The sequence below is a fragment of the Nicotiana sylvestris genome, chromosome 8 (assembly GCF_000393655.2).
Source record: "Nicotiana sylvestris chromosome 8, ASM39365v2, whole genome shotgun sequence".
NCBI classification, from domain to species: domain Eukaryota; kingdom Viridiplantae; phylum Streptophyta; class Magnoliopsida; order Solanales; family Solanaceae; genus Nicotiana; species Nicotiana sylvestris.
This window is the reverse complement of record NC_091064.1, coordinates 38224160-38243221: the sequence shown is the minus strand read 5'-3', so window position 1 is coordinate 38243221 and position 19062 is coordinate 38224160. Positions and strand designations below refer to the sequence as shown.

Below are 19062 nucleotides of genomic sequence, written 5' to 3'. Positions count from 1 at the left end.
ACATAATCGATTAATCATGTAAATAACTTCTGTTTGTTTAGATAATTTCTTTCATTTTTCTCATATTCAGGGATTGCTTCAATAAGTTTAAATACTGAGGTTTTTTAAGTTAGGATTAATATCATTTGCTGATTTCATCATTATAGACCATAAAATTTTTAAATTTCCTGAAATTTGCTAGTGGTCAATTTTTTTTTTTGGTGTTTTCAAAAGAAAGAATTACAAGAAAATACACATGACTTCACACCATAACAAAAAATGGCTCATGTTTTTAAGTTTTACCCAACCTAGCTCATATTGTACATATTTTGAAAGCACTAGCAAATTCAAAACTTGTGTTCTTACAGTCATTGCTTCTAAAAGCTATGGAGTTAAATATGTATTCTCACAACCATTGCTTTCACTCTCTCTTCTTCTTACATCTTCTACATATGCTTCAAAGGGTCGTCCGCCATTGATGCTTGTTACCTTGTGTCATCTAGTTGCAATGTAAGAAAATTGAAAAGTAGAAGTCCACCATTGAAGGCCATTCAAAGCTTTGCTTTCGAAAATAAGATTTTTTGAGTTTGTTAGTTGTTTGGATTGAGTGTTGTTCCAATTGATTGAAAATATCAAAAAAGATTCAAAATTTAAATTTGAAGTAATTTGGAGTAGATTTGAGCAAGATTTGAGTTAAATTTTAGAAAAGACGCAAGGAAGAAGACGAAGTCAGTTTTTTGTATAATTATGTATAATCTTGTATAATAGTGTATATGAGTGTATAAACACATCTTATACACTATTATACACTTTTATATACCTTTATACAAGCGTCCGTAGACGAACTTCTTCCATGATTTTTAGTTGCAATTCTTGTTCAAAACCGGTCCAAATCTCCATTAAGTGACTTCAAATTTTATATACAACCTCCTTATACTATTTCTAACAAGTCTAAATAACACTCACTTCAAATTTCTCACAAAATCAAATTCGAAATTTAAACTCACATGTTTAATCTTGTTAAAAACTTAATTTTCACCATCCAAATAGATTTGGTTTGTTAAACTAATATTTGAGTCACAGTTACTGAATCAAAAATTAACTTAAAAGCTTGAGCAATCTTTTTTAAAAATTAAACAGTAATTTCTAGAATCTATTGGAATTGGATGTTGAATCTTAGCCTATTATTTTTGGGCTAGTTGGTTGTAAATTAAAATATGGGCTATAAAATTAAAAAGGAGGGAGTTCAGTTGTTCTTACGTGAAATTTTCCCTTTTCAAAAATAATCTTCTTCTATACTAAAGAGCAGTTTAAATATTAATAGTATATTAAAGTAATCCAAACTGATCATTGGCCACTTAAAGTAATATTTTCTTTTGAAAATTGATTATTATTGCTAAAACTTTTCGAGTTCGTTATTAATTAAGCAAAAGAAAATCTAATTTTGTCATATTACATGCATGTCGAAAATGTAAATTCTAGCTGATATGGAAGGATAAATGAGCAATCTAGGGTTGGGTAATAGGGATTATAGTTAATAGTTTTTTTTAGTTTTTACTTTTTTCAATATTTAATAGTTAATAGTTAATTAATTTGTTAATTTTTAGCCCACGGGTCGGCCCAGGCCCAGCCTCGGTCAAGCCTCAAGGGCCAGCGGACTGACTTGGGTCGGGGTTATAAGCCTCAGTTTTAAATGGGCTAAAAAAATTCTAGCCCAACCCTACCTAACTAGCGGGCTGGGTTGGGCTGGCCTCATGGGCTAAGCCCATTTTGACGGCTTTTGTGTGGTTATAAAAGTTTCTTATTAAAGGTAAAATGGGTAAAATGAAGAGTTTCAAGTTGAATTATTTCCAAATTTAGAAATGTGTCATTTATTTTGAAATAGACTAAAAAAGAAAGTAGCTCATCTAATTTGAAATGGAATGAGTATAAAAGATAGAGTTTGAACCGAGTAAATTAGACACGATATGGTAGAATTTCAAATTTGAACTCATAAAGTTCAAATTTTTGATCCGCCTCGAAAAACAAGTGATAATGGGAATTAATTTTTTTGTGAATCTTGGTTGTGCTCATATTGGTGTTGTGTCATGGTAGCATGTAAGCTATACTGGCCTGTGTTAACAGCTCAACTGCAAGTAAATAATGTATTTGGTCTACACTTAGTTGTAAAGACACTCTTTAGTAACTAAAAGAGAAATTTTCATAAAGCATAATTTTTTAGTGGCAATTAGTTATCTATAGATACCATTTGCTATATTACGGATGTTAAACATAATATTCTGTATATATCTTTTGTAGTTATCTATTGCACTTATCTTCAAGGATATTAGATTGGTCCTTTGTATGTATTACTATAAATACCTCATTGTAATTATATTGTCATCATCGAGTATAATATTGTTTCATGGTATCAGACGCTTACAACTTGTTTGGATGATTGTTACATATCGTTTCATAATATATCGTATCGTATTGTATTGTACTGTACTGTATTATTTGATGAATACAATGTTTAGATGGATTGTATCGTTTTGCTGTCGTTTTATGGTATCACACACCAGTAATATGATGAATAAACTTGCAATATTATAAACAAAAATTATGAGACGGTATATAAAAAGGTAGGGTAAATGATAAAATAAAATTATTTAATAATAATGAAAGGTGATTGAGGGAAAAATACAAGGAAATGACGCGACCACATCAAATCGGTCGTTACATAAAGTGGCACATTTCATCGTTACGTAACGACAGATTTAACGATACGATACAATAAAATTTAAGTAACAATTAAAATAAACATTATATTTAAAGTAACAATACGATACGATACAACAGGTAACAACCATCCAAACAAGCTGTTAGGCTTCTTCTTTCCTCCAACATTATCTTCCCTAATCAGATTCATGTCTTCTTCTGCTTCATCAGTTTCCACAACTTCGTCACCAGTCTCTACTGACTGTTCTTTGTCTCCCTCGCCCAACATTGTTGTTTCAGTCTCTAATATCAAAAACTTAATACCTACGATACTCGACTTCACCAACTATTTATTATAGAGGGAACTCTTTTTACCAGTTTTCAAGGGCCATGGTGTTTATGGCTTCATTAATGGAAGCTTTCCTTGTCCATCCTCTACCATTATCAAAGAAGATGGTACTTTTATTGTCAATCCTGCCTTTTAACATTGGATTCAACTTGATTTTATAGTCTTATCTTGGATTTAAGCAACTATCTCTCGAGAAATTCTTCAAGTTATTCTTCGTCCCAATTGCTCTCTTACTTCTAGAGAAGCTTGGCTATAAATTGAGCGCTTGTTTCATGATCAAGTTAGTTCTCGAACTCTTCAACTTAAAGTTCAATTTCCAACTTAAAACTATTGCAGATTCTCTAAACTCCATTGGAAATCCAATCTCCGAAACTAATCTTGTTCTTCAAATCTTATCTGGCCTTCTTCCTGATTATATATCTGTTAGCACTTACTAGAATACCACTTCCTTCTTTTACGGAGACACATTCTCTGCTCTTTCTGCATGAGGCTCAATTAACTAATTTCTCAATCTCAAATGCAGACTCTTCTGCTACTGCTCTTGTTGCAAAGCAACATTATACTTCTCATGGTCGTGGTCATGGTAAGAACCATTATGGAGATCGAAACTCTAATAATGGTCGTGGTAGAGGCCGTAACGGTCCTGGGTTTAACAAGAATTTTTCTTTCCCGTCTCAAAACTTCTCTCCACGCCCTCACCCTCGCTCTGCATCTATTCTCGAGCATGCTCCTTATTCTTTTTTCCCTTCTTCCCCGATGCATGTTCCTGTTCAGTGTCAACTTTGTTTTCAGCATAATCATACTGCTCGTGATTGTCCATCTCTTAGTTCCAAAGCATTTATTTTTGACCTCCAATCAGCTTCAACTCATTCTTGTGGAATGTCTGGTGATGCACAATGGTTCGTTGATACTAGGGCATCTTTTCATATGACCCCTAATCCTGGTAATGTATCCTTAGTTCTTCTTTACAATGGTAGCGATCGAGTTGTTGTAGGCAATGGTACTCAACTTCCCATTTCCTACACTGGTCATGGTACTATCTCTACTTCTTCTAATACCTTTTATCTTTAAAATGTTCTTATTGTTCCTGATCTCTCAAGTAATTTGCTTAGTGTTTGTAAATTCAATTTAGATAATAACTACTCCATTGAGTTTGATGGTTTTGGTTTCTCTGTTAAGGACTTCAAGACGAAACAAATTCTTCTACGTGCAATAGCCAAGGTCCTCTTTATTCCATTTCTTCCAGGGATCGTGCAGTTTATCAAGCTTTTGCAGCAATGCGACGCTCTCCGAATCTTTGGCATCAACTACTAGGCCATCCAAGTTTTGCCATTCTTGCTAGATTAGTTAGAGAAAATAAAGTTTCTTGTACTTCTTTTAAACAATTAGATTTCTTATGTAGTGCTTGTCAACTTGATAAATTACCTTTTATGGATTCTAAGTCATTCACTATTTCTCCATTTGAGTTGATACATAGTAATATATGGACTTCTCTTGTACCATCTTTTACAGGTTTTCGTTATTATATTCTCTTTCTTGGTGATTTTTCAAAATTCTCATGGGTATTTCCTTTAAAACGGAAGTCCGAAGCTTTTTTAAAATTTAAATCATTTTATTCTTATGTCTCAACTCAATTTTCCACAAAGATAAAAGCTTTGCAATGTGATGGAGGTGCAGAATATATTAAACTTGGTATTTTCCGTGACTTTCTTAATGAAAATGGGATATCTTTATGCATATCATGCCCATATACTCATCAGCAGAATGGCAAAGCTGAACGGATGCATCGCACTATTGCAAATATGATTCTTACTCTCCTTTTTCAGGCCTCTCTTCCTTCTAAATTTTGGGTCGAAGATCTCCACACTACTATTCATCTCTTGAATATTCTTCTATCTCCCAAACTTCAATTCAAGACTCCCTATGAAATCCTTTTTGGAAAATCTGCTACCTATGATCATCTACGTGTATTTGGATGCTCATGTTATCCTAATCTTAGTGATTATTCACGTAACAAATTAAGTCACAAATTAAGTCCTCGGTCTAAGCATTGTGTTTTTCTTAGTTATCCGTTAAATTATAAGGGATTTCGGTGTCTTGATCCATTAACTAATAAAGTTTATATTTCCAGGCATGGCCGCTTCAATGAGGAGTCCTTTCCATACCTCTCTCTTCTACAATCACCCTCTCCTCCTTGTGTTTCAAAATCTTTATTTAAATCTCCAACAGACTTCAACTCTTATCCATTGCCTATTTCCACTCCTTCAATGTTAAATCCTAGAGATAATTATCTATTGCGTAATCCAACTACTTCTCCTGTTATTTCTTATCCGTTTGGTACTGCAACAACTCCTTTATCTTCTCCTAATATTTATCCATCTAGGACCTCTCAATCATTAGATGATAATAATCTCCAAGTCCAAAAGCTGTTGAATTCTTGTGTATCTCCAACACCTTCACGTGAGAACTCCAAACATGCTAGATTCTAGGTTGTCTCCAGCTACTTCATGCTTCTCTCCCTTGAATAATGTTTTCAGTATCACCTTTAACTTCCTCAGGTCTATCTCCAAGTAGATATTATTTGTGCTCACGTATCAATCCTAGAGTCCAGCAATTACATCCTTCTACATCTTCTAGACTCGTAACTTCTAATTCAAATAATTTTGGGACTATTCTTTCTCTTTATCTTCATGAGATTCCAGTTGGTTATTCCCCTATATTTTTCTCATAATATTTCTCCACCATCTTCTCATTTGTTATCTTCTTTTACTCCTCTAAAGACTCGACCGCAAGCTATTCAATCTCATCCTTCTCCCTTTTTAATTAATTATCCTACATTAAGTCACTCACCTCACACAACTCCTACTCCTTCTAGACTTCATAATATGGTTACTCGTTCTCAAACTGGAAACCTTAAGCCTCGAGTTCTTCCCTCACTGTTATCCCACAATACATCTAACTGACATGTCATATCTGTTCCATCCGAGCCTACCTCATTCAAGGAAGCTAATAAGGATCCTAATTGGAGAAAGGCAATGACAGAAGAATATAATGCACTCATGGCCAACAACACTTGGCAGTTAGTTTTACCTCCTCCTAATGCTAATATTATTGGTTGTCATTGGGTATATAAAGTAAAACAACGTTCAGATGGTTCAATTGAATACTTTAAAGCTCGTTTGGTGGCGCAAGGATACTCTCAACAATATGGACTAGACTATGATCAAACTTTTAGTCCTATGGTGAAACCTGTCACCATTCGTACTGTTATTGCTCTAGCTGCCTCCAAAGGTTGGCTAGTTCATCAACTAGATGTTAAAAATCCTTCTTGCATGGCAGTCTTAACGAACTAGTGTATATGAAACAACCTACTGGTCTTGTTCACCCAAACTTTCCTCATCATGTTTGTCGGCTGAACAAAGCTCTTTATGGCTTAAAGCAAGCTCCTAGAGCATGGTTCCATCGTTTTGCCACATTTTTTGCTCCGAATTGGTTTTAAAAATAGTATGTCTAACTGTTCTTTTTTTGTTTATAAATCTAAAACAGAAATTGCTATTTTGCTTTTATACGTAGATGACATTCTTCTCACTGCTTCCTCTTCTTCTTTACTTCGTTCTTTAATTCAATCCATTAAGTCTGAATTTGCTATGAATGATTTAGGATTGATTAATTATTTTCTCTATCAGTTCAAGTATATTCAAGATCTTCTTCGTCGTGCAAATCTTTTATTTTCAAAATCTGTCTCTACTCCCCTTTCTTCTAAAACACTGTTGCACACATCTGACTCTCCTCCATTTTCTAATCCCACTCTATATAGGAGTCTTGTAGGTGGACTTCAATATCTCACTTTTACTCGTCCAGATATTGCATTTATAGTCAATCAAGTGTCCCAGTTCATGCACACTCCGTTAGAAGTTCACTATACAGTTGTTAAACGCATATTGCATTATTTGAATGGCTCACTATCTCATGGCTTGTTCATTCGTGGTGGTTCTATGGATCAACTTACTTGTTACAGTGATGCGGATTGGGCTGGTTGTCCTACGACGCGCCGCTCTACCTCCGCATATTGTCTCTTTCTTGGAGCAAACCTCATTTCTTGGTCTTCTAAGAAGTAAAGTGTTGTTTCTTGCTCAAGTGTCGAGGCTGAATATCGCTATGTTGCTCATGCTGCTGCTGAAATTACCTGGTTGTATTCTCTCCTTCGAGATCTTCACATCTCTCTTTCATCACCAGCTACTATTTACTGTGACAATATTAGTAGCATTTATTTATCTCATAATCTAGTTCAGCATGCTCGTACCAAGCACATAGAAATCGATATTTATTTTGTTCGCGAGAAGGTGGCTTCGGGTGCATTGCAAGTTCAATATGTAAATACGGCTGATCAACTTGCTGATTTATTAACCAAAACCTCTTCTCTCTCCAAGGTTAATGCTTCTCCGTGACAAGCTCTGTGTTATTCCTACCAACATATCGCTTGAGGGGGTGTTAAACATAATATTTTGTATATATCTTTTGTAGTTATCTGTTGCACTTATCTTCAAGGAAATTAGATTGGTCCTTTGTATGTATTACTATAATTACCTCATTGTAATTATATTGTCATCATCGAGTATAATATTATTTCAACGGATTGTAGATACGTTTTCTGTTGTTATAAGATGTATTAGATGTATTTAAACTACTGTATTCATGAATACAATAGCAAAAATAGGCGTGAATCAGGGAAGTCAAGCTAATCAGTTGTTGTATTCGAGTGTATTCAACTGTATTCATCGCGTGAAACATGGGATTACAGCTGGACAGATTATTGTATTCGACTATATTCACGGCGTGAAACATGGGATTACACTATTTTTAAACGGAAAGTAAATCAATTAACATAATAGACTCCTAATATAACTCAACAAACTCAATTATAACACACAAAAATTATATTTTCAGTTATAAAAAAGATTCTCAACCGAAAAATATCCCAAAAACATAGCAATCTTCAGAGAAATTATATAATACATCTGAATACATAAATTATATTAATTAAAAAAATATATGAATACATTCATGGCATATAGCGAGACAGTGAATACAATGAAATACATAAAATACAACGGGATATATTGAAATACAATGAAAAAAAAGACAGAGAATACAATGAAATACATGGAATACAGCGAGATACATTGAATTACAATGGAAAAAAAGACAATGAAATACATGAAATACAGTATAATACGTTGAAATTACATTGAAATATATTAACAAAAATTTTCTTCATCATTGCGAAAGATAAAGTTCTGGCCTGATGTCACGTGGAATTGCTCTGGATTGATGAAGTTGGTTTGATTCTGTCGAAAAGAACTCTAAATTCCCAAATAGAAGAAGACAAAGCAAAAAAAAAAGGCGAATCCGGAGCCAAAGGTAGCGGACTTTTCATTCAGAATCGAAGGCGGAGATCGGCGATGGATACTGCCGGTAAACTCCTGTCGTCGTCGGCCACTAAGCCTTTTGATTTCTCCGACGATTCGGTTCCGAAAAGAGTGGTTCTGTCGCCTGATCAGCAACGCTATTGCTTGGAAGCACTCAAAGTCTTGAGCATCATGTGTTCAGGGAATGGGGGAAGAGAATGGCATGTATCAAAGTAGATAGAGAAAGAAAATAGTGTAACTGAATAGCGTATTTAGTGGCTTAAGGATAGGAGGTAACCAAAATTAGATATTTTGCTATAAACATTAAAAGATATCTATAGAATATAATTTTTTTAAATGGTATTTATTTAAAATAAATAAGGTGTTAACCTTTGCTATAATGGGTAAAAATTCCTAACTAAAATCTGCAGCGCTTCCAAATAAGTCAGGGGTGACCCGACGAGTTTTGTGGCCTAAAGCCAAACTTTACGAGGGGCCTTAACTTTTTGTTTTAAGAAAAAAATTATTTATTTATTTGAAATCTATTTTTCTAACGTTTCTTAGATACAAAGTTATTTATAATTTTCTAATAATCAGTAGCTCCTAATAAGTCTTTCTTAATTGACAATATAGCTAATCCATTAAACCTTTAATGAGACATCGTTGATCTTAGGTGAGATTTTATCAATTTGAATTTTAAAAATTTCTTTCTGCTAAAACGATGGAAACAAAAGTTATTAACATTATTCCATAAGTAATATAGGCATTGAAAAAAGAATCAATTTTTTTTGACCGAGTATATCAATTAAACTGCTATATTCTAATTGTACTATTTTTCTTAATATTTTTAATTCCGAAAATAAGTCTAAACCATCAATATCGAATTAATTATTATTCTTTAAGGAACATTCAACATTAATGCAATATTTTTTCAAATTTTCATCATCTAGTGATCTTAATTTTTATCGCTAAATAGAAAACCGAAAATATTACATATGCTTCATATTTGTTCAATTCTATTTTGAAGTGAAAAAAATAGCATTGTCTACTATGTATGAAGTAATCAACTCCAAAGGACTCTTCGAAAGATTTTGAGATTTTAGTATCAACATTCTCATCAAATTGTTACTTCCTATATATCATACGTTTCTTACGAAATTCGAGTTTGATATTCATTTTAAATGCAATTTTCTTGGCAGAAATCATAGCAGTTGCAAATCCTTCTTCTCTATATTTGTTAAAGAAAGAAATCAAACTTTTTCACTTTACAGAACCTTTTTTTTAAAATTATACATAGCCTATTAGGTGTAACAAAAATGGCCCCCCCACAAATATGGGGCCTAAAACAGTTGATTTACTTGCTTTATGGAAGGGTCGCCCCTCAAATAAGTTCATTCTATTTGTATAAAATAAAATTCTTTTAAAATGTTGTATGTACGCACTAAAAATAATAAAAGTAAATATTAATTTGAGATTTGAAGTGAAGCCTTAAATCAACTACAGTTCCAAATCCAAATTACTTAGAAGCTGAATTGCGACAATAGGCGGACATCATATGTGCAAAATCTGCTGGCATTCAAATGGTATTTCAGGATCAAACCCCCTTTCCTCTTCCTCATACACATTACACATATATACCGAGCTCCATTTCAACATATTCGCCGAGGCTCAAAATTACTTCTCATTATTGTCTGGAAGTTGGCTTTGATTTATTATCATGTTATGTGCTCTTAAATAAGTTAAAGTTTCATAAGCAGACTGTAATAGACTACAAATGGGTCAAAAGACGGCTTGAACTCCCGACCTATATGCCAAAACATTAGGGAGAGGGGGAGGGTGGGGGACAACTCCAAGGAAATTATTATTTTTAATCCGTTGTTTGGTATCTGCTTTGGAATCCTAACTAATTCAAATTCGTGCAGCATAAGGCCCATTAAAGGAGAAAGAGCTCCCTACCAGGATTTTTTTATCATTTCAAAGCTCGAACCTAAAATCTCTGACTAAGGGTGGAAGAATTGTATCTATCAACGAGTTTGATGGTGTATCAAATAAATAAAGAATAAGGTGAGCAACCGTGATTAAGTGATAGTTTGCTTAATATTCTCTAAATCTTCATTCTTAATACTAATACGAATATGGATGCACCGTTGGGAAGAAAATATTATATATTTAATTGTGGTATTAGTGCTTCTCACAAGACCGACCTTAGCTCAGTTGGTAGAGCGGAGGACTGTAGTGGTACTGCTGAAATCCTTAGGTCACTGGTTCGAATCCGGTAGGTCGGATTTCCTTTTTCATTTTTTTCTGTGTTTGTTTGCTTTTTTCATTCATCATCAGAATACTTCTTAATGCTTCGCTTTGACGCAGTTTGGGCAGAAAGTCTACATGTTTCTTTTCCTTAACTTCAGTTACTTGGTGAAATGCAACATTTAGTGTGATTTATTAACACCAATTTGTAATAGTTTTATTTCTACTTGTATGATAGTATGATTTGGAAGATTAACAGATGTTAATCACTGCTCTTAATGTCTACCATTATTAATGCCTTCGTCTACTGGTGGTAAAATGTCTAAAAGAAAACAATTATCCATCCATATTATCCATTAAAAAATGGATAAGAACCATATTATCCACTTAAAAAATGGATAACCAGTGGATAACTAATGAGTTTAAATTATCCCAAAAGTGATCATCATATTCAAGAAGCCATGGATAATAGATATATCCATATTATCCGTCAGTTAACCCATTTTTTATACGCATTGAATATGGGTTGTGTCGGATAATTTATCTGTCTTTGTATTACCTATTTTTAACCCGCTCATATCCCACCCGACCCGACCCGCTCGTTTGCCACTCCTACCTTCATCTGAGATTGGCATTTTCCAGGTTCAAGTGCTTGATTGAGAATCAGAAGCTGTCATAATACTGCTCCTACTCATTTGCATTGTTTAGACGAGTTTAAGTTCTCTACACTGACGATATATTTTTTCACACAATTAGGTCACCTATAAAGTTCTTATTGGTGTGATCTTGTAAAAATGTTGGAGCTTACTTGCAACTACATGCTAAAAGTACATAGATAAAAAGACAACCTGATGCATTAAGCACCATTATGCACGGGATCTACCAAAGGATGTGGACTACATTAAGAGGCTTTTTTCCACCGCTTGAACCAATGACCTCGTGGTCACTAGTCAGCAACTCTCATACCATTTGCACCAAAGGCTCTCCGTTGTTAAACTGCACTGATGATGTACAAAATTTTACCCTCTCCGTATATATAACTTAAAATATTTTTCTAGACAGAACCAAGACCACTGGCTTTTGATATTTAAGTGTACCTTATCTAGGCTAAGGCAATCATGCCAAATAAGCACAATAGCCTGTGCTTTTAAAGGAGCAAACAGAAAAGATCATTAAGGAAATTAAACATTAAAAACTATTTACATTGATGTTAAACTTACAGAAGAGGGGAACTTCTTATAGGATTTCTTCCCCCTTGCAATGAATAGTCTTTAACTATGAAGTTTAACTTGATTTTAAACAGGATAAATAACATCATTTACACATACAGATAGTAATGGAAATGAAGGTATTACTATGGATCAACAGGGCCTGCCATTTCCTCATCATCCGAGTCATATTCAGCTTCACTTAACTCCTCATCACTTGACTTCTCCTCTGCGGCAGCTCCAACATCTTCTGGTTTGGCATATTTTTGACAATATTCTGGACAAGAAGCATGTATGTTTCAGATTAGTACTAATTTATATGCAGAACTCTCAAGGAAATGCGACAGGATTTAAGTTATATATACTAACAGCGCAATGGAATTTTTACACTATCAGTGCAATTTAACCTGCTATTTGAAGGTTACCTGTCTTATGTTTTGAGTTATTAATTCACATACTACATGTAATTACCTCTTAGATAACCTCATATACCATCAGCAAATAGAAGTTAAAGCTCAAATGCAAAAAAGTGATGAACGTTAATCACGAAGTTTGTAGATGGGAGAGAAGAGTTCCATAAGATAATATCTACAATTTTATGCATCATTAAAGAATGTGATGGCATCCTATTTTTTGCTATTTCATGTTAGAATGCAGGTAACAATTTTTATGTAGCCTAGTCGCTGAAAGAAGAAATGGCCTGCACTTACGAAAGCAAAGAAAAGTGTGAAAGAATGGCATTCTATTAGAAGTAGCAATATAGCTTCTAACTTGGATATCCTGACACATGGAATAATGTTACTACAAAGAGACCAAAAATATGAAGGATATGGCAAAAGCACTAGAAGCATCAAGTGCTTCAGATCGTATCCCAACTAAACCACAAAGGGGAATGAAGCTTACCTGAAATAACCTCCCAGATCAGACTAATTAAGTTCACCAACCACCATAATTATGTATTGATTTGTTCAGGAAATGTGCCCATTGGCATCAAGGATTTTAGGGTTGCACACTATGTTCTGCATACTATCAAAGTCTCCCCTTTTTCATCTATGCTCTTCAGACATGGTATTTCTGCCCCTATCAAATTTCTCAGCAAAATACCCACCTGATAGAGATGAAAGGAAGAGAGATGCAGATTCTTAGCATATATGTATTTATAATTTTTTTATAATGGATAAATCCCTAAGGGCCAACTGGTGCACAGTTCGGAAAACTTGGTGGATAATTGGCTTCCCCCTCTACCCTTCTCCTTAAATACCAAGCTTTTGTTTAGGACAAGGTTCGAACTCGTGACGTGCATCTAACCCACACATCACGTGCTACGGTCTTACACTAGACCAAAGCCCTGGGGGCTGCAGATACTTAGCATTTATTGGGACAGATCTTAGCTCGGAAGAACAAAATGTGTTTGCTCCTACATAAGCAAGAAAAGTTTTGTTGTTCAATGAAGTGGGTTGAGAACCATGAGGTTTCAAGTTCAAATCCCAGCGGAGGCAAAATTCTAAGTAGTTTCTTCCTATCTGTCCAACCGTTGGTGGACAGAGTTACTAATATCTGTGCTGGTGGAAGGTGGCAGGTACCCCGTGGAATTAGTAGAGATGTGTGCAAGCTGGCCTGGATACTACTGTTAAAAAAAAGGAGAAAGTTCTGCCATGTCTCCGAGAATTTCTTCAGCTAACCTCCTCCCAGTGAGTGTTCTGGCTAAGTAGGGTAGGTGCAGAGCAACACTTTTGAAGGACATGGGAGAACACAATTGGGATAGCAGATTTAATCATTTAAACACAACCTGTTTCGCTCTGCTACTCTTTTGAGTTTTGACTGACATTATTTCATCTCTACTTCCTATTGGTAAATTTCCCCAAGAAAAAAGTTGCTTTCTGTAAGGTGAGTTTGTGGATGCTGCTGCTGAAGTTTCTGACTTGCTGGTCCCATATAAATGAAGTAAAAAAGCTAATTAACTAATTGTATTTCCGTCAAAAACTAGGGCCTGTTAATGTAGCATTGGGAGGTTTAACAATTCAAGAAGATGCCACAGTTGGGTGAGCTTCTGCTTATACGTTACCTTTCTCCAGAAAGAAAGTGAAGGCAGGTCTAACTTAAGCCGGCGGCAGCTGGAGGTTCCCTTTTTTCCCCCTATTCTTTTTGTTTTTTTGAGCTGTTTCCAGTTATATACACCATAGGCACCAGATTAGAAGCAACCCAAAACAGATTAGAGATGGTCAGACTCTACTAGCTAGTTGGAACGTTAGAAACAGGTTCACTATGAGTTCTCTTCATTCTCAAGATAATGCATACCAAAGTCACCACTAAGTGGACGTATACCAGAAAGTTTTCCACATTATATGTGGGCAAATCTGCCAGACGCTGTATGAGGACCCCTGACCAGGTTAAACCATACTTGTAGACCGAATGGACATCTTCATTGAGACAGACTAAGAAATTATACGAAGGACAAGACAGAGAAAATGAGAAGGCTGATCTGTCCCAATTGAAGTTTAACCTTGCTTTAGGCGCAAGTGCCAAGTAGGAAGAATAATTGATCGTTTAGGCGACATGTTATCTGCTTCATAGTTCTTTGGCTAGGGATCTCATTTGGTTCTTGCACTTCACTTCCTTTTTTTCAACCACTTCACTTCCTTTCTAATACAGAATTTTCTCTTAAATTGGTTTAAGAACAATTAAGCAAGACCTCAATTTGAACACAATCACTTTTATAGCATAAAAAAACTAACTTCCCAATATTTGAAACGTGCCTATGAAAAGAAACTAAAAGTCAGTAACCTCAATATGTTTCATTAAACCTCACACGGTTCTAACCATGAAATCTTCAAGGGAAGCTAACTTCAGAGCACACTGCCAATATAGAATGCTAACCATATATTAATCTGCAAATATCAAGCAAACAAAGGATAACCAATTCCCAAGAAACCAAAACAAAATTGTTAGATTGTAGCTCTATCAGAGTAGCCTACTCCCGACATGCCTAAAAGAGATTAAGCAGTAAGCACAGACCATACAAAGTACCAAAAATTCAACAAATCTAAAAGTTTTTTTCGTCCTCTTGAAGCTGCTACTGATTTTTATAACATATAAACATCTGATATGACTCAATTTACCTTTAACGCTTTGTTCATACGCAGTTCGGTCTCGCATCATCAAGGCAGCTGCTTCCCCATTCAAAGGGTCCGACGGGTTAGGATACAAGAGAAGTTGTGGAAGAAACACTTCAAACACGTTTGTCAAATCTGCGGAAATTGTTTCAAACCCATATATAATTGCTGAAGACGAAATCGGTGGCAAAGCCATAGAAATTTCAAGAATTAATCATATTCTTAAATCCGATTACCAAACATGGGACTCCAAGTCTGATTGATAACATCTAAACAAACTGAGCCTGACCTGAAAAATGATAATCCAGGAAATTTCAGACTTTGGCTAAACAAAATGAGAATGATGAAATTATCTACACAAAATTACAGAAATCAAGAATTTTACAACTCACATCTCATCAACATTTGGATGATAGATTTTATTAACAAAGCCAATTGATGGAGATTTATAAGGGTAGGCATCGGGAAGTTCAACTTTCACTTTCCAAACTCCACCATGATAAGGACCTGCAAAAGCCAGAATAAGCTTCCAAATACTCTTTTTTTTTTTTTTAACTTCAACTTCAAATACACATTTCTCAAGTTCAACCAAATATTGTCCAAACAAGAAAAACAGAATCTGAAGAAAACAAACCCCCCAACCCCCACCCCAACCGTTCATACATCCAATTGAAATGATACTAAAAGGCAGATGTAACCTCAAGATTTATTAGTGAACTACCAATCGGCAGAAACGCGAAAAAAGATAATATATAACAAGATATCCTTCAACTACTCAATTGTTGGGCTAAAACGGCCCAATGATACTCTTAACATAGTGTGATATTGTCCGTTTTGGGTCAAACCCGCACAGTTTTCTCCAAAAGGTCTCACACCATTACAGATCCCTACACCTTATATGTAAAACCTTATATGTAAATTCTCAATCTTTTCAGCTACCAATGTGGTACTTTGTTCACACATCCAACGTCAACATAAGGACTCAAAAGTAATTCCAGATTGACAGAGAAACCTAAGTAGATTCATAACCAAAAAGCACAACTACACATTAACTATGCCAAATATATCTCATTTCAATTTTACCCAAGTTAATTTCCATTTGTTTGTCTAATTTCCCCTTGAAGAAATAAGATAGACACCAAAAGAAACTACCTTTAGGACATAAGAACAAGAACTCATAAGAAATATAAATAATTCCAACCAAATAACAAAGACCCTTTATAGCAAACACCTGAAAGAGCTAAATTTTTTAATATATAGGCTAAAAAGAATGGATATTTACTTTCAGCAGGTCCATGGAAATGCACATAAAATTCTTGCATGCCATCATTGATCATTTCCACCTTGTAATCACTCATCATCCTAATCCAAGAAACCAAAACTAAAAAAATTAAACCAAATAATAACCCCAAATTAATAAACTTAATTTATACACAAAAAAGAATTAGTTAGACAGCTCACAGCTTCATCAAGTCCATTTCTCTCCGTTTGCTTGGTGAAGACATGATCTTTTCCTGAATTTTTAGCTCTTTTTTTTTGGGGGGGGGGAGTGGGGGTGGGGAGGGGGGGGGAGGGATTTCTGAAGACAGAAATAAGGAATAGAGTTACTTGTACAAGTCAGAGAAGTACTAAGATAGTTCAGACATGGGAAGAGAGGAAGAAGAAGAGGGATAATATTTGTGATTTTGTTCATTAAAATATTTATGTTATATATTTGGATTGTTAAATTTTTAGATGGTAGCCATATTCAAGATTCTCATCTGTCTGCTTTTGTCACAATCTCTTTCTTATTTCTTTCCACTTTTTAATCCATGACCTAATTCTAGTAAATTCTTTATTATTACTACTATAGTGTACAAATGATAGTTTGAAATGGGGTTACATTATTGATAATCCTGCCAAATAAAGTTGGGCAATCATATGATATTTTAATTTTATATACTAATGATGTCTGGATCCGTGCATATTTCAATTATTTCACCGTGTATTTATTATTTTTCATTAATATAAATACTAGGTAACTCTACCACTAATAATTAAACATGATTAAAGAAATTGTCTAATCATATTTTATCTCTGTTAGAATTTTAATCATAATCACCAATTAGTTTGGCTTCAGGAAATTATTTCTTTATGAATAACTTGGTTATTAGAAGTTTGGCAACTTATAATTATCAATTTCTTTTTCTCCCCTTTTTAGAAGGTTATGTGAACATTAGCTTCCTGTTCATTCTATTTTAGCGGGCGTTTGGACATAAGATGGTATTTAAAAATTAGAGTTGTGTTTGGAGATGAATATAATTTTGGGCTGTTTTTGAATTTTTGTGAGTGATCTAAAGTGAAAATTTTGAATAATAGCTTTCTAGAATTTTTAAAATTTTTAAAGAATTCTAAAATTCATCTTTAAGTGAAAATCGAAAATTTCATGATTTAACATTGATTTCTAAAAAATTAAAAATTAAAAACAAAAACAAAAGAATATTTTTCAATGGCCAAACGGGCCCTTAGTCTTTTCAATTAAGAAATGTGAAACTTCAAATTTTAGTGCAGTCAAGAGAGCGACTAAAGGTAATTTTACATAAATTTCATTTGACAATAATATCTTCTTGCATCAACTTTGTTTTTGTTGTTGGAAATTGAAGGAACTAAAATACAAATAATTCAAAAAATTAATTATATTTGTGATATCAAAGATAAATTAACTCTTCTAATGATTAACAGAATGATAAATTATTGCCAAGAGCCATGCAAATCAAGTTGATACATTTTTGACGATGACGCAAGACCTAAAACTAGTACGTAAATAGATTTCTAAAGAAAGACATTGCTTGAAAGTAAGGTAACCTCCTTTTGTTATTGTTTTTCAAATGCTGAGATTCCTTCATAAATTAGGAAACTTATATAGTACATACATGTATGTGGCAGCCATTAAGTTGGGTAGGCAACCACATTTTTTAAGGCAGTTCTTGCGTGTTTGTGATGAAGTTGGGTATTTTTTTTTTTTCTGGCCCTGTTCGGTATTAGTATTGAAGTTTCGACTAATTTAAATATGTGTCATTAAAATTCATTAAAAAGGAAAGTGTTCCTTATTACTTTTTTTATCGTTTTCAAAATTCGAGCTCAAACATCTAAGTAAAGATGTACGACTCTCATCTAGGGGCGCATGCACTTTATCTTAGGTGGTGTTACGTGACATCGATTCGTCAATTTTTTTTGTAAATATGTATGTACAGATAATAAGAAAAATAAAAATATTGAATATAAATAAAGAAAATGACACTATTTGTCGTTATAATAATATATTTATTTGCTCATATTTTCAAATATTGATATTGCTTACAAAAATTGTTGCGTACCCTATTGCTTCTCATCCATTTGATTTTGAGCACAATCTTAAAGGAGAGTTGGATACTTTTCATTGACACCTATAGTTGTGAATCAGTATTTTCCTATTCTCAGTTTCAACCAGTACAATGGCCCATTTCAATTACTTGAAAAAGGACGGGGAAAAGGAGAAGATAAAATAAAGAGGGCACTCACAAATTAAGCTAATAAACTGATTCACTGATCATAATAGTTACATGGTTTGAATAATATTCATACATGAAAACTAATTTCTTGAATGATTTCTGGAATTAGAAAGATAATTAGACATGCCAAAAAGTAATTATTACAAGCTTGCCTCTAATTAAGAGAAAAACAGCTAGTGCATCGACTTCTACATATGCTATACTTATGTATAATTAAATCGACTATCCCATGGATTAAGAATTAGATAAGGCTCGTATGAGAGGTTTAACTTGAATTTCTAATCTTTACTATAATAAACTTCAATATTTTGATTAAGAAAATAGCTTTAGCAGATAGGGATTTTTCAATAAATTGTAATTGAGAAAAAATGGACATGAAGCAACAAAAGTGCCATAATTATGATACACACATACTCCTTGAAAATCCACATTGAATTCTAGTACAAAGATCCAGTAATTTAACAATTCTTTATTTCATTCTTGGTGTTGATCTTCATATAATGAATTCAGTGACAATTTGATTGCAAAAAA

The 19062-nt window shown here is 33.9% G+C and overlaps 2 protein-coding genes and 1 non-coding gene across 3 annotated transcripts; 2 read left to right on the top strand and 1 right to left on the bottom strand.

Moving 5' to 3' along the window:
• The first annotated feature begins 6060 nt into the window (after positions 1–6060).
• On the top strand, positions 6061–7143 carry LOC138874925 (uncharacterized mitochondrial protein AtMg00810-like). Its single transcript, XM_070153724.1, has 2 exons — positions 6061–6316; positions 6572–7143. Exons 1-2 carry the CDS (start codon positions 6061–6063, stop codon positions 7141–7143), a joined length of 828 nt encoding a protein of 275 aa, XP_070009825.1.
• A 3489-nt stretch (positions 7144–10632) lies between these two features.
• On the top strand, positions 10633–10718 carry TRNAY-GUA (transfer RNA tyrosine (anticodon GUA)). Its single transcript is given in 2 exon segments — positions 10633–10669; positions 10683–10718. It is a non-coding gene; the product is annotated as a tRNA-Tyr (tRNA).
• A 1131-nt stretch (positions 10719–11849) lies between these two features.
• LOC104231968 (ubiquitin-conjugating enzyme E2-23 kDa-like) lies at positions 11850–16689 on the bottom strand. The gene is made up of 6 exons (XM_009785057.2): positions 16463–16689; positions 16284–16363; positions 15394–15508; positions 15238–15290; positions 15008–15136; positions 11850–12165 (listed from the first exon to the last, which is right to left on the bottom strand). The coding sequence occupies exons 1-6, from the start codon at positions 16504–16506 to the stop codon at positions 12035–12037; spliced, it is 552 nt and encodes a 183-aa protein (XP_009783359.1). The 5' UTR covers positions 16507–16689; the 3' UTR covers positions 11850–12034.
• Positions 16690–19062: the final 2373 nt, after the last annotated feature.

Coding starts and splice junctions, on each gene's coding strand:
- LOC138874925 (XM_070153724.1), top strand. CDS start 6,061: ATGACAGAAGAATATAATGCACTCATGGCCAACAACACTTGGCAGTTA. Junction 6,317..6,571: donor TGCTCTAGCTGCCTCCAAAG/GTTGGCTAGTTC, acceptor AATCTAAAACAG/AAATTGCTATTTTGCTTTTA.
- LOC104231968 (XM_009785057.2), bottom strand. CDS start 16,506: ATGTCTTCACCAAGCAAACGGAGAGAAATGGACTTGATGAAGCT. Junction 15,291..15,393: donor CATCCAAATGTTGATGAGAT/GTGAGTTGTAAA, acceptor ATCATTTTTCAG/GTCAGGCTCAGTTTGTTTAG. Junction 15,137..15,237: donor GACTTGGAGTCCCATGTTTG/GTAATCGGATTT, acceptor CAATTTCCGCAG/ATTTGACAAACGTGTTTGAA.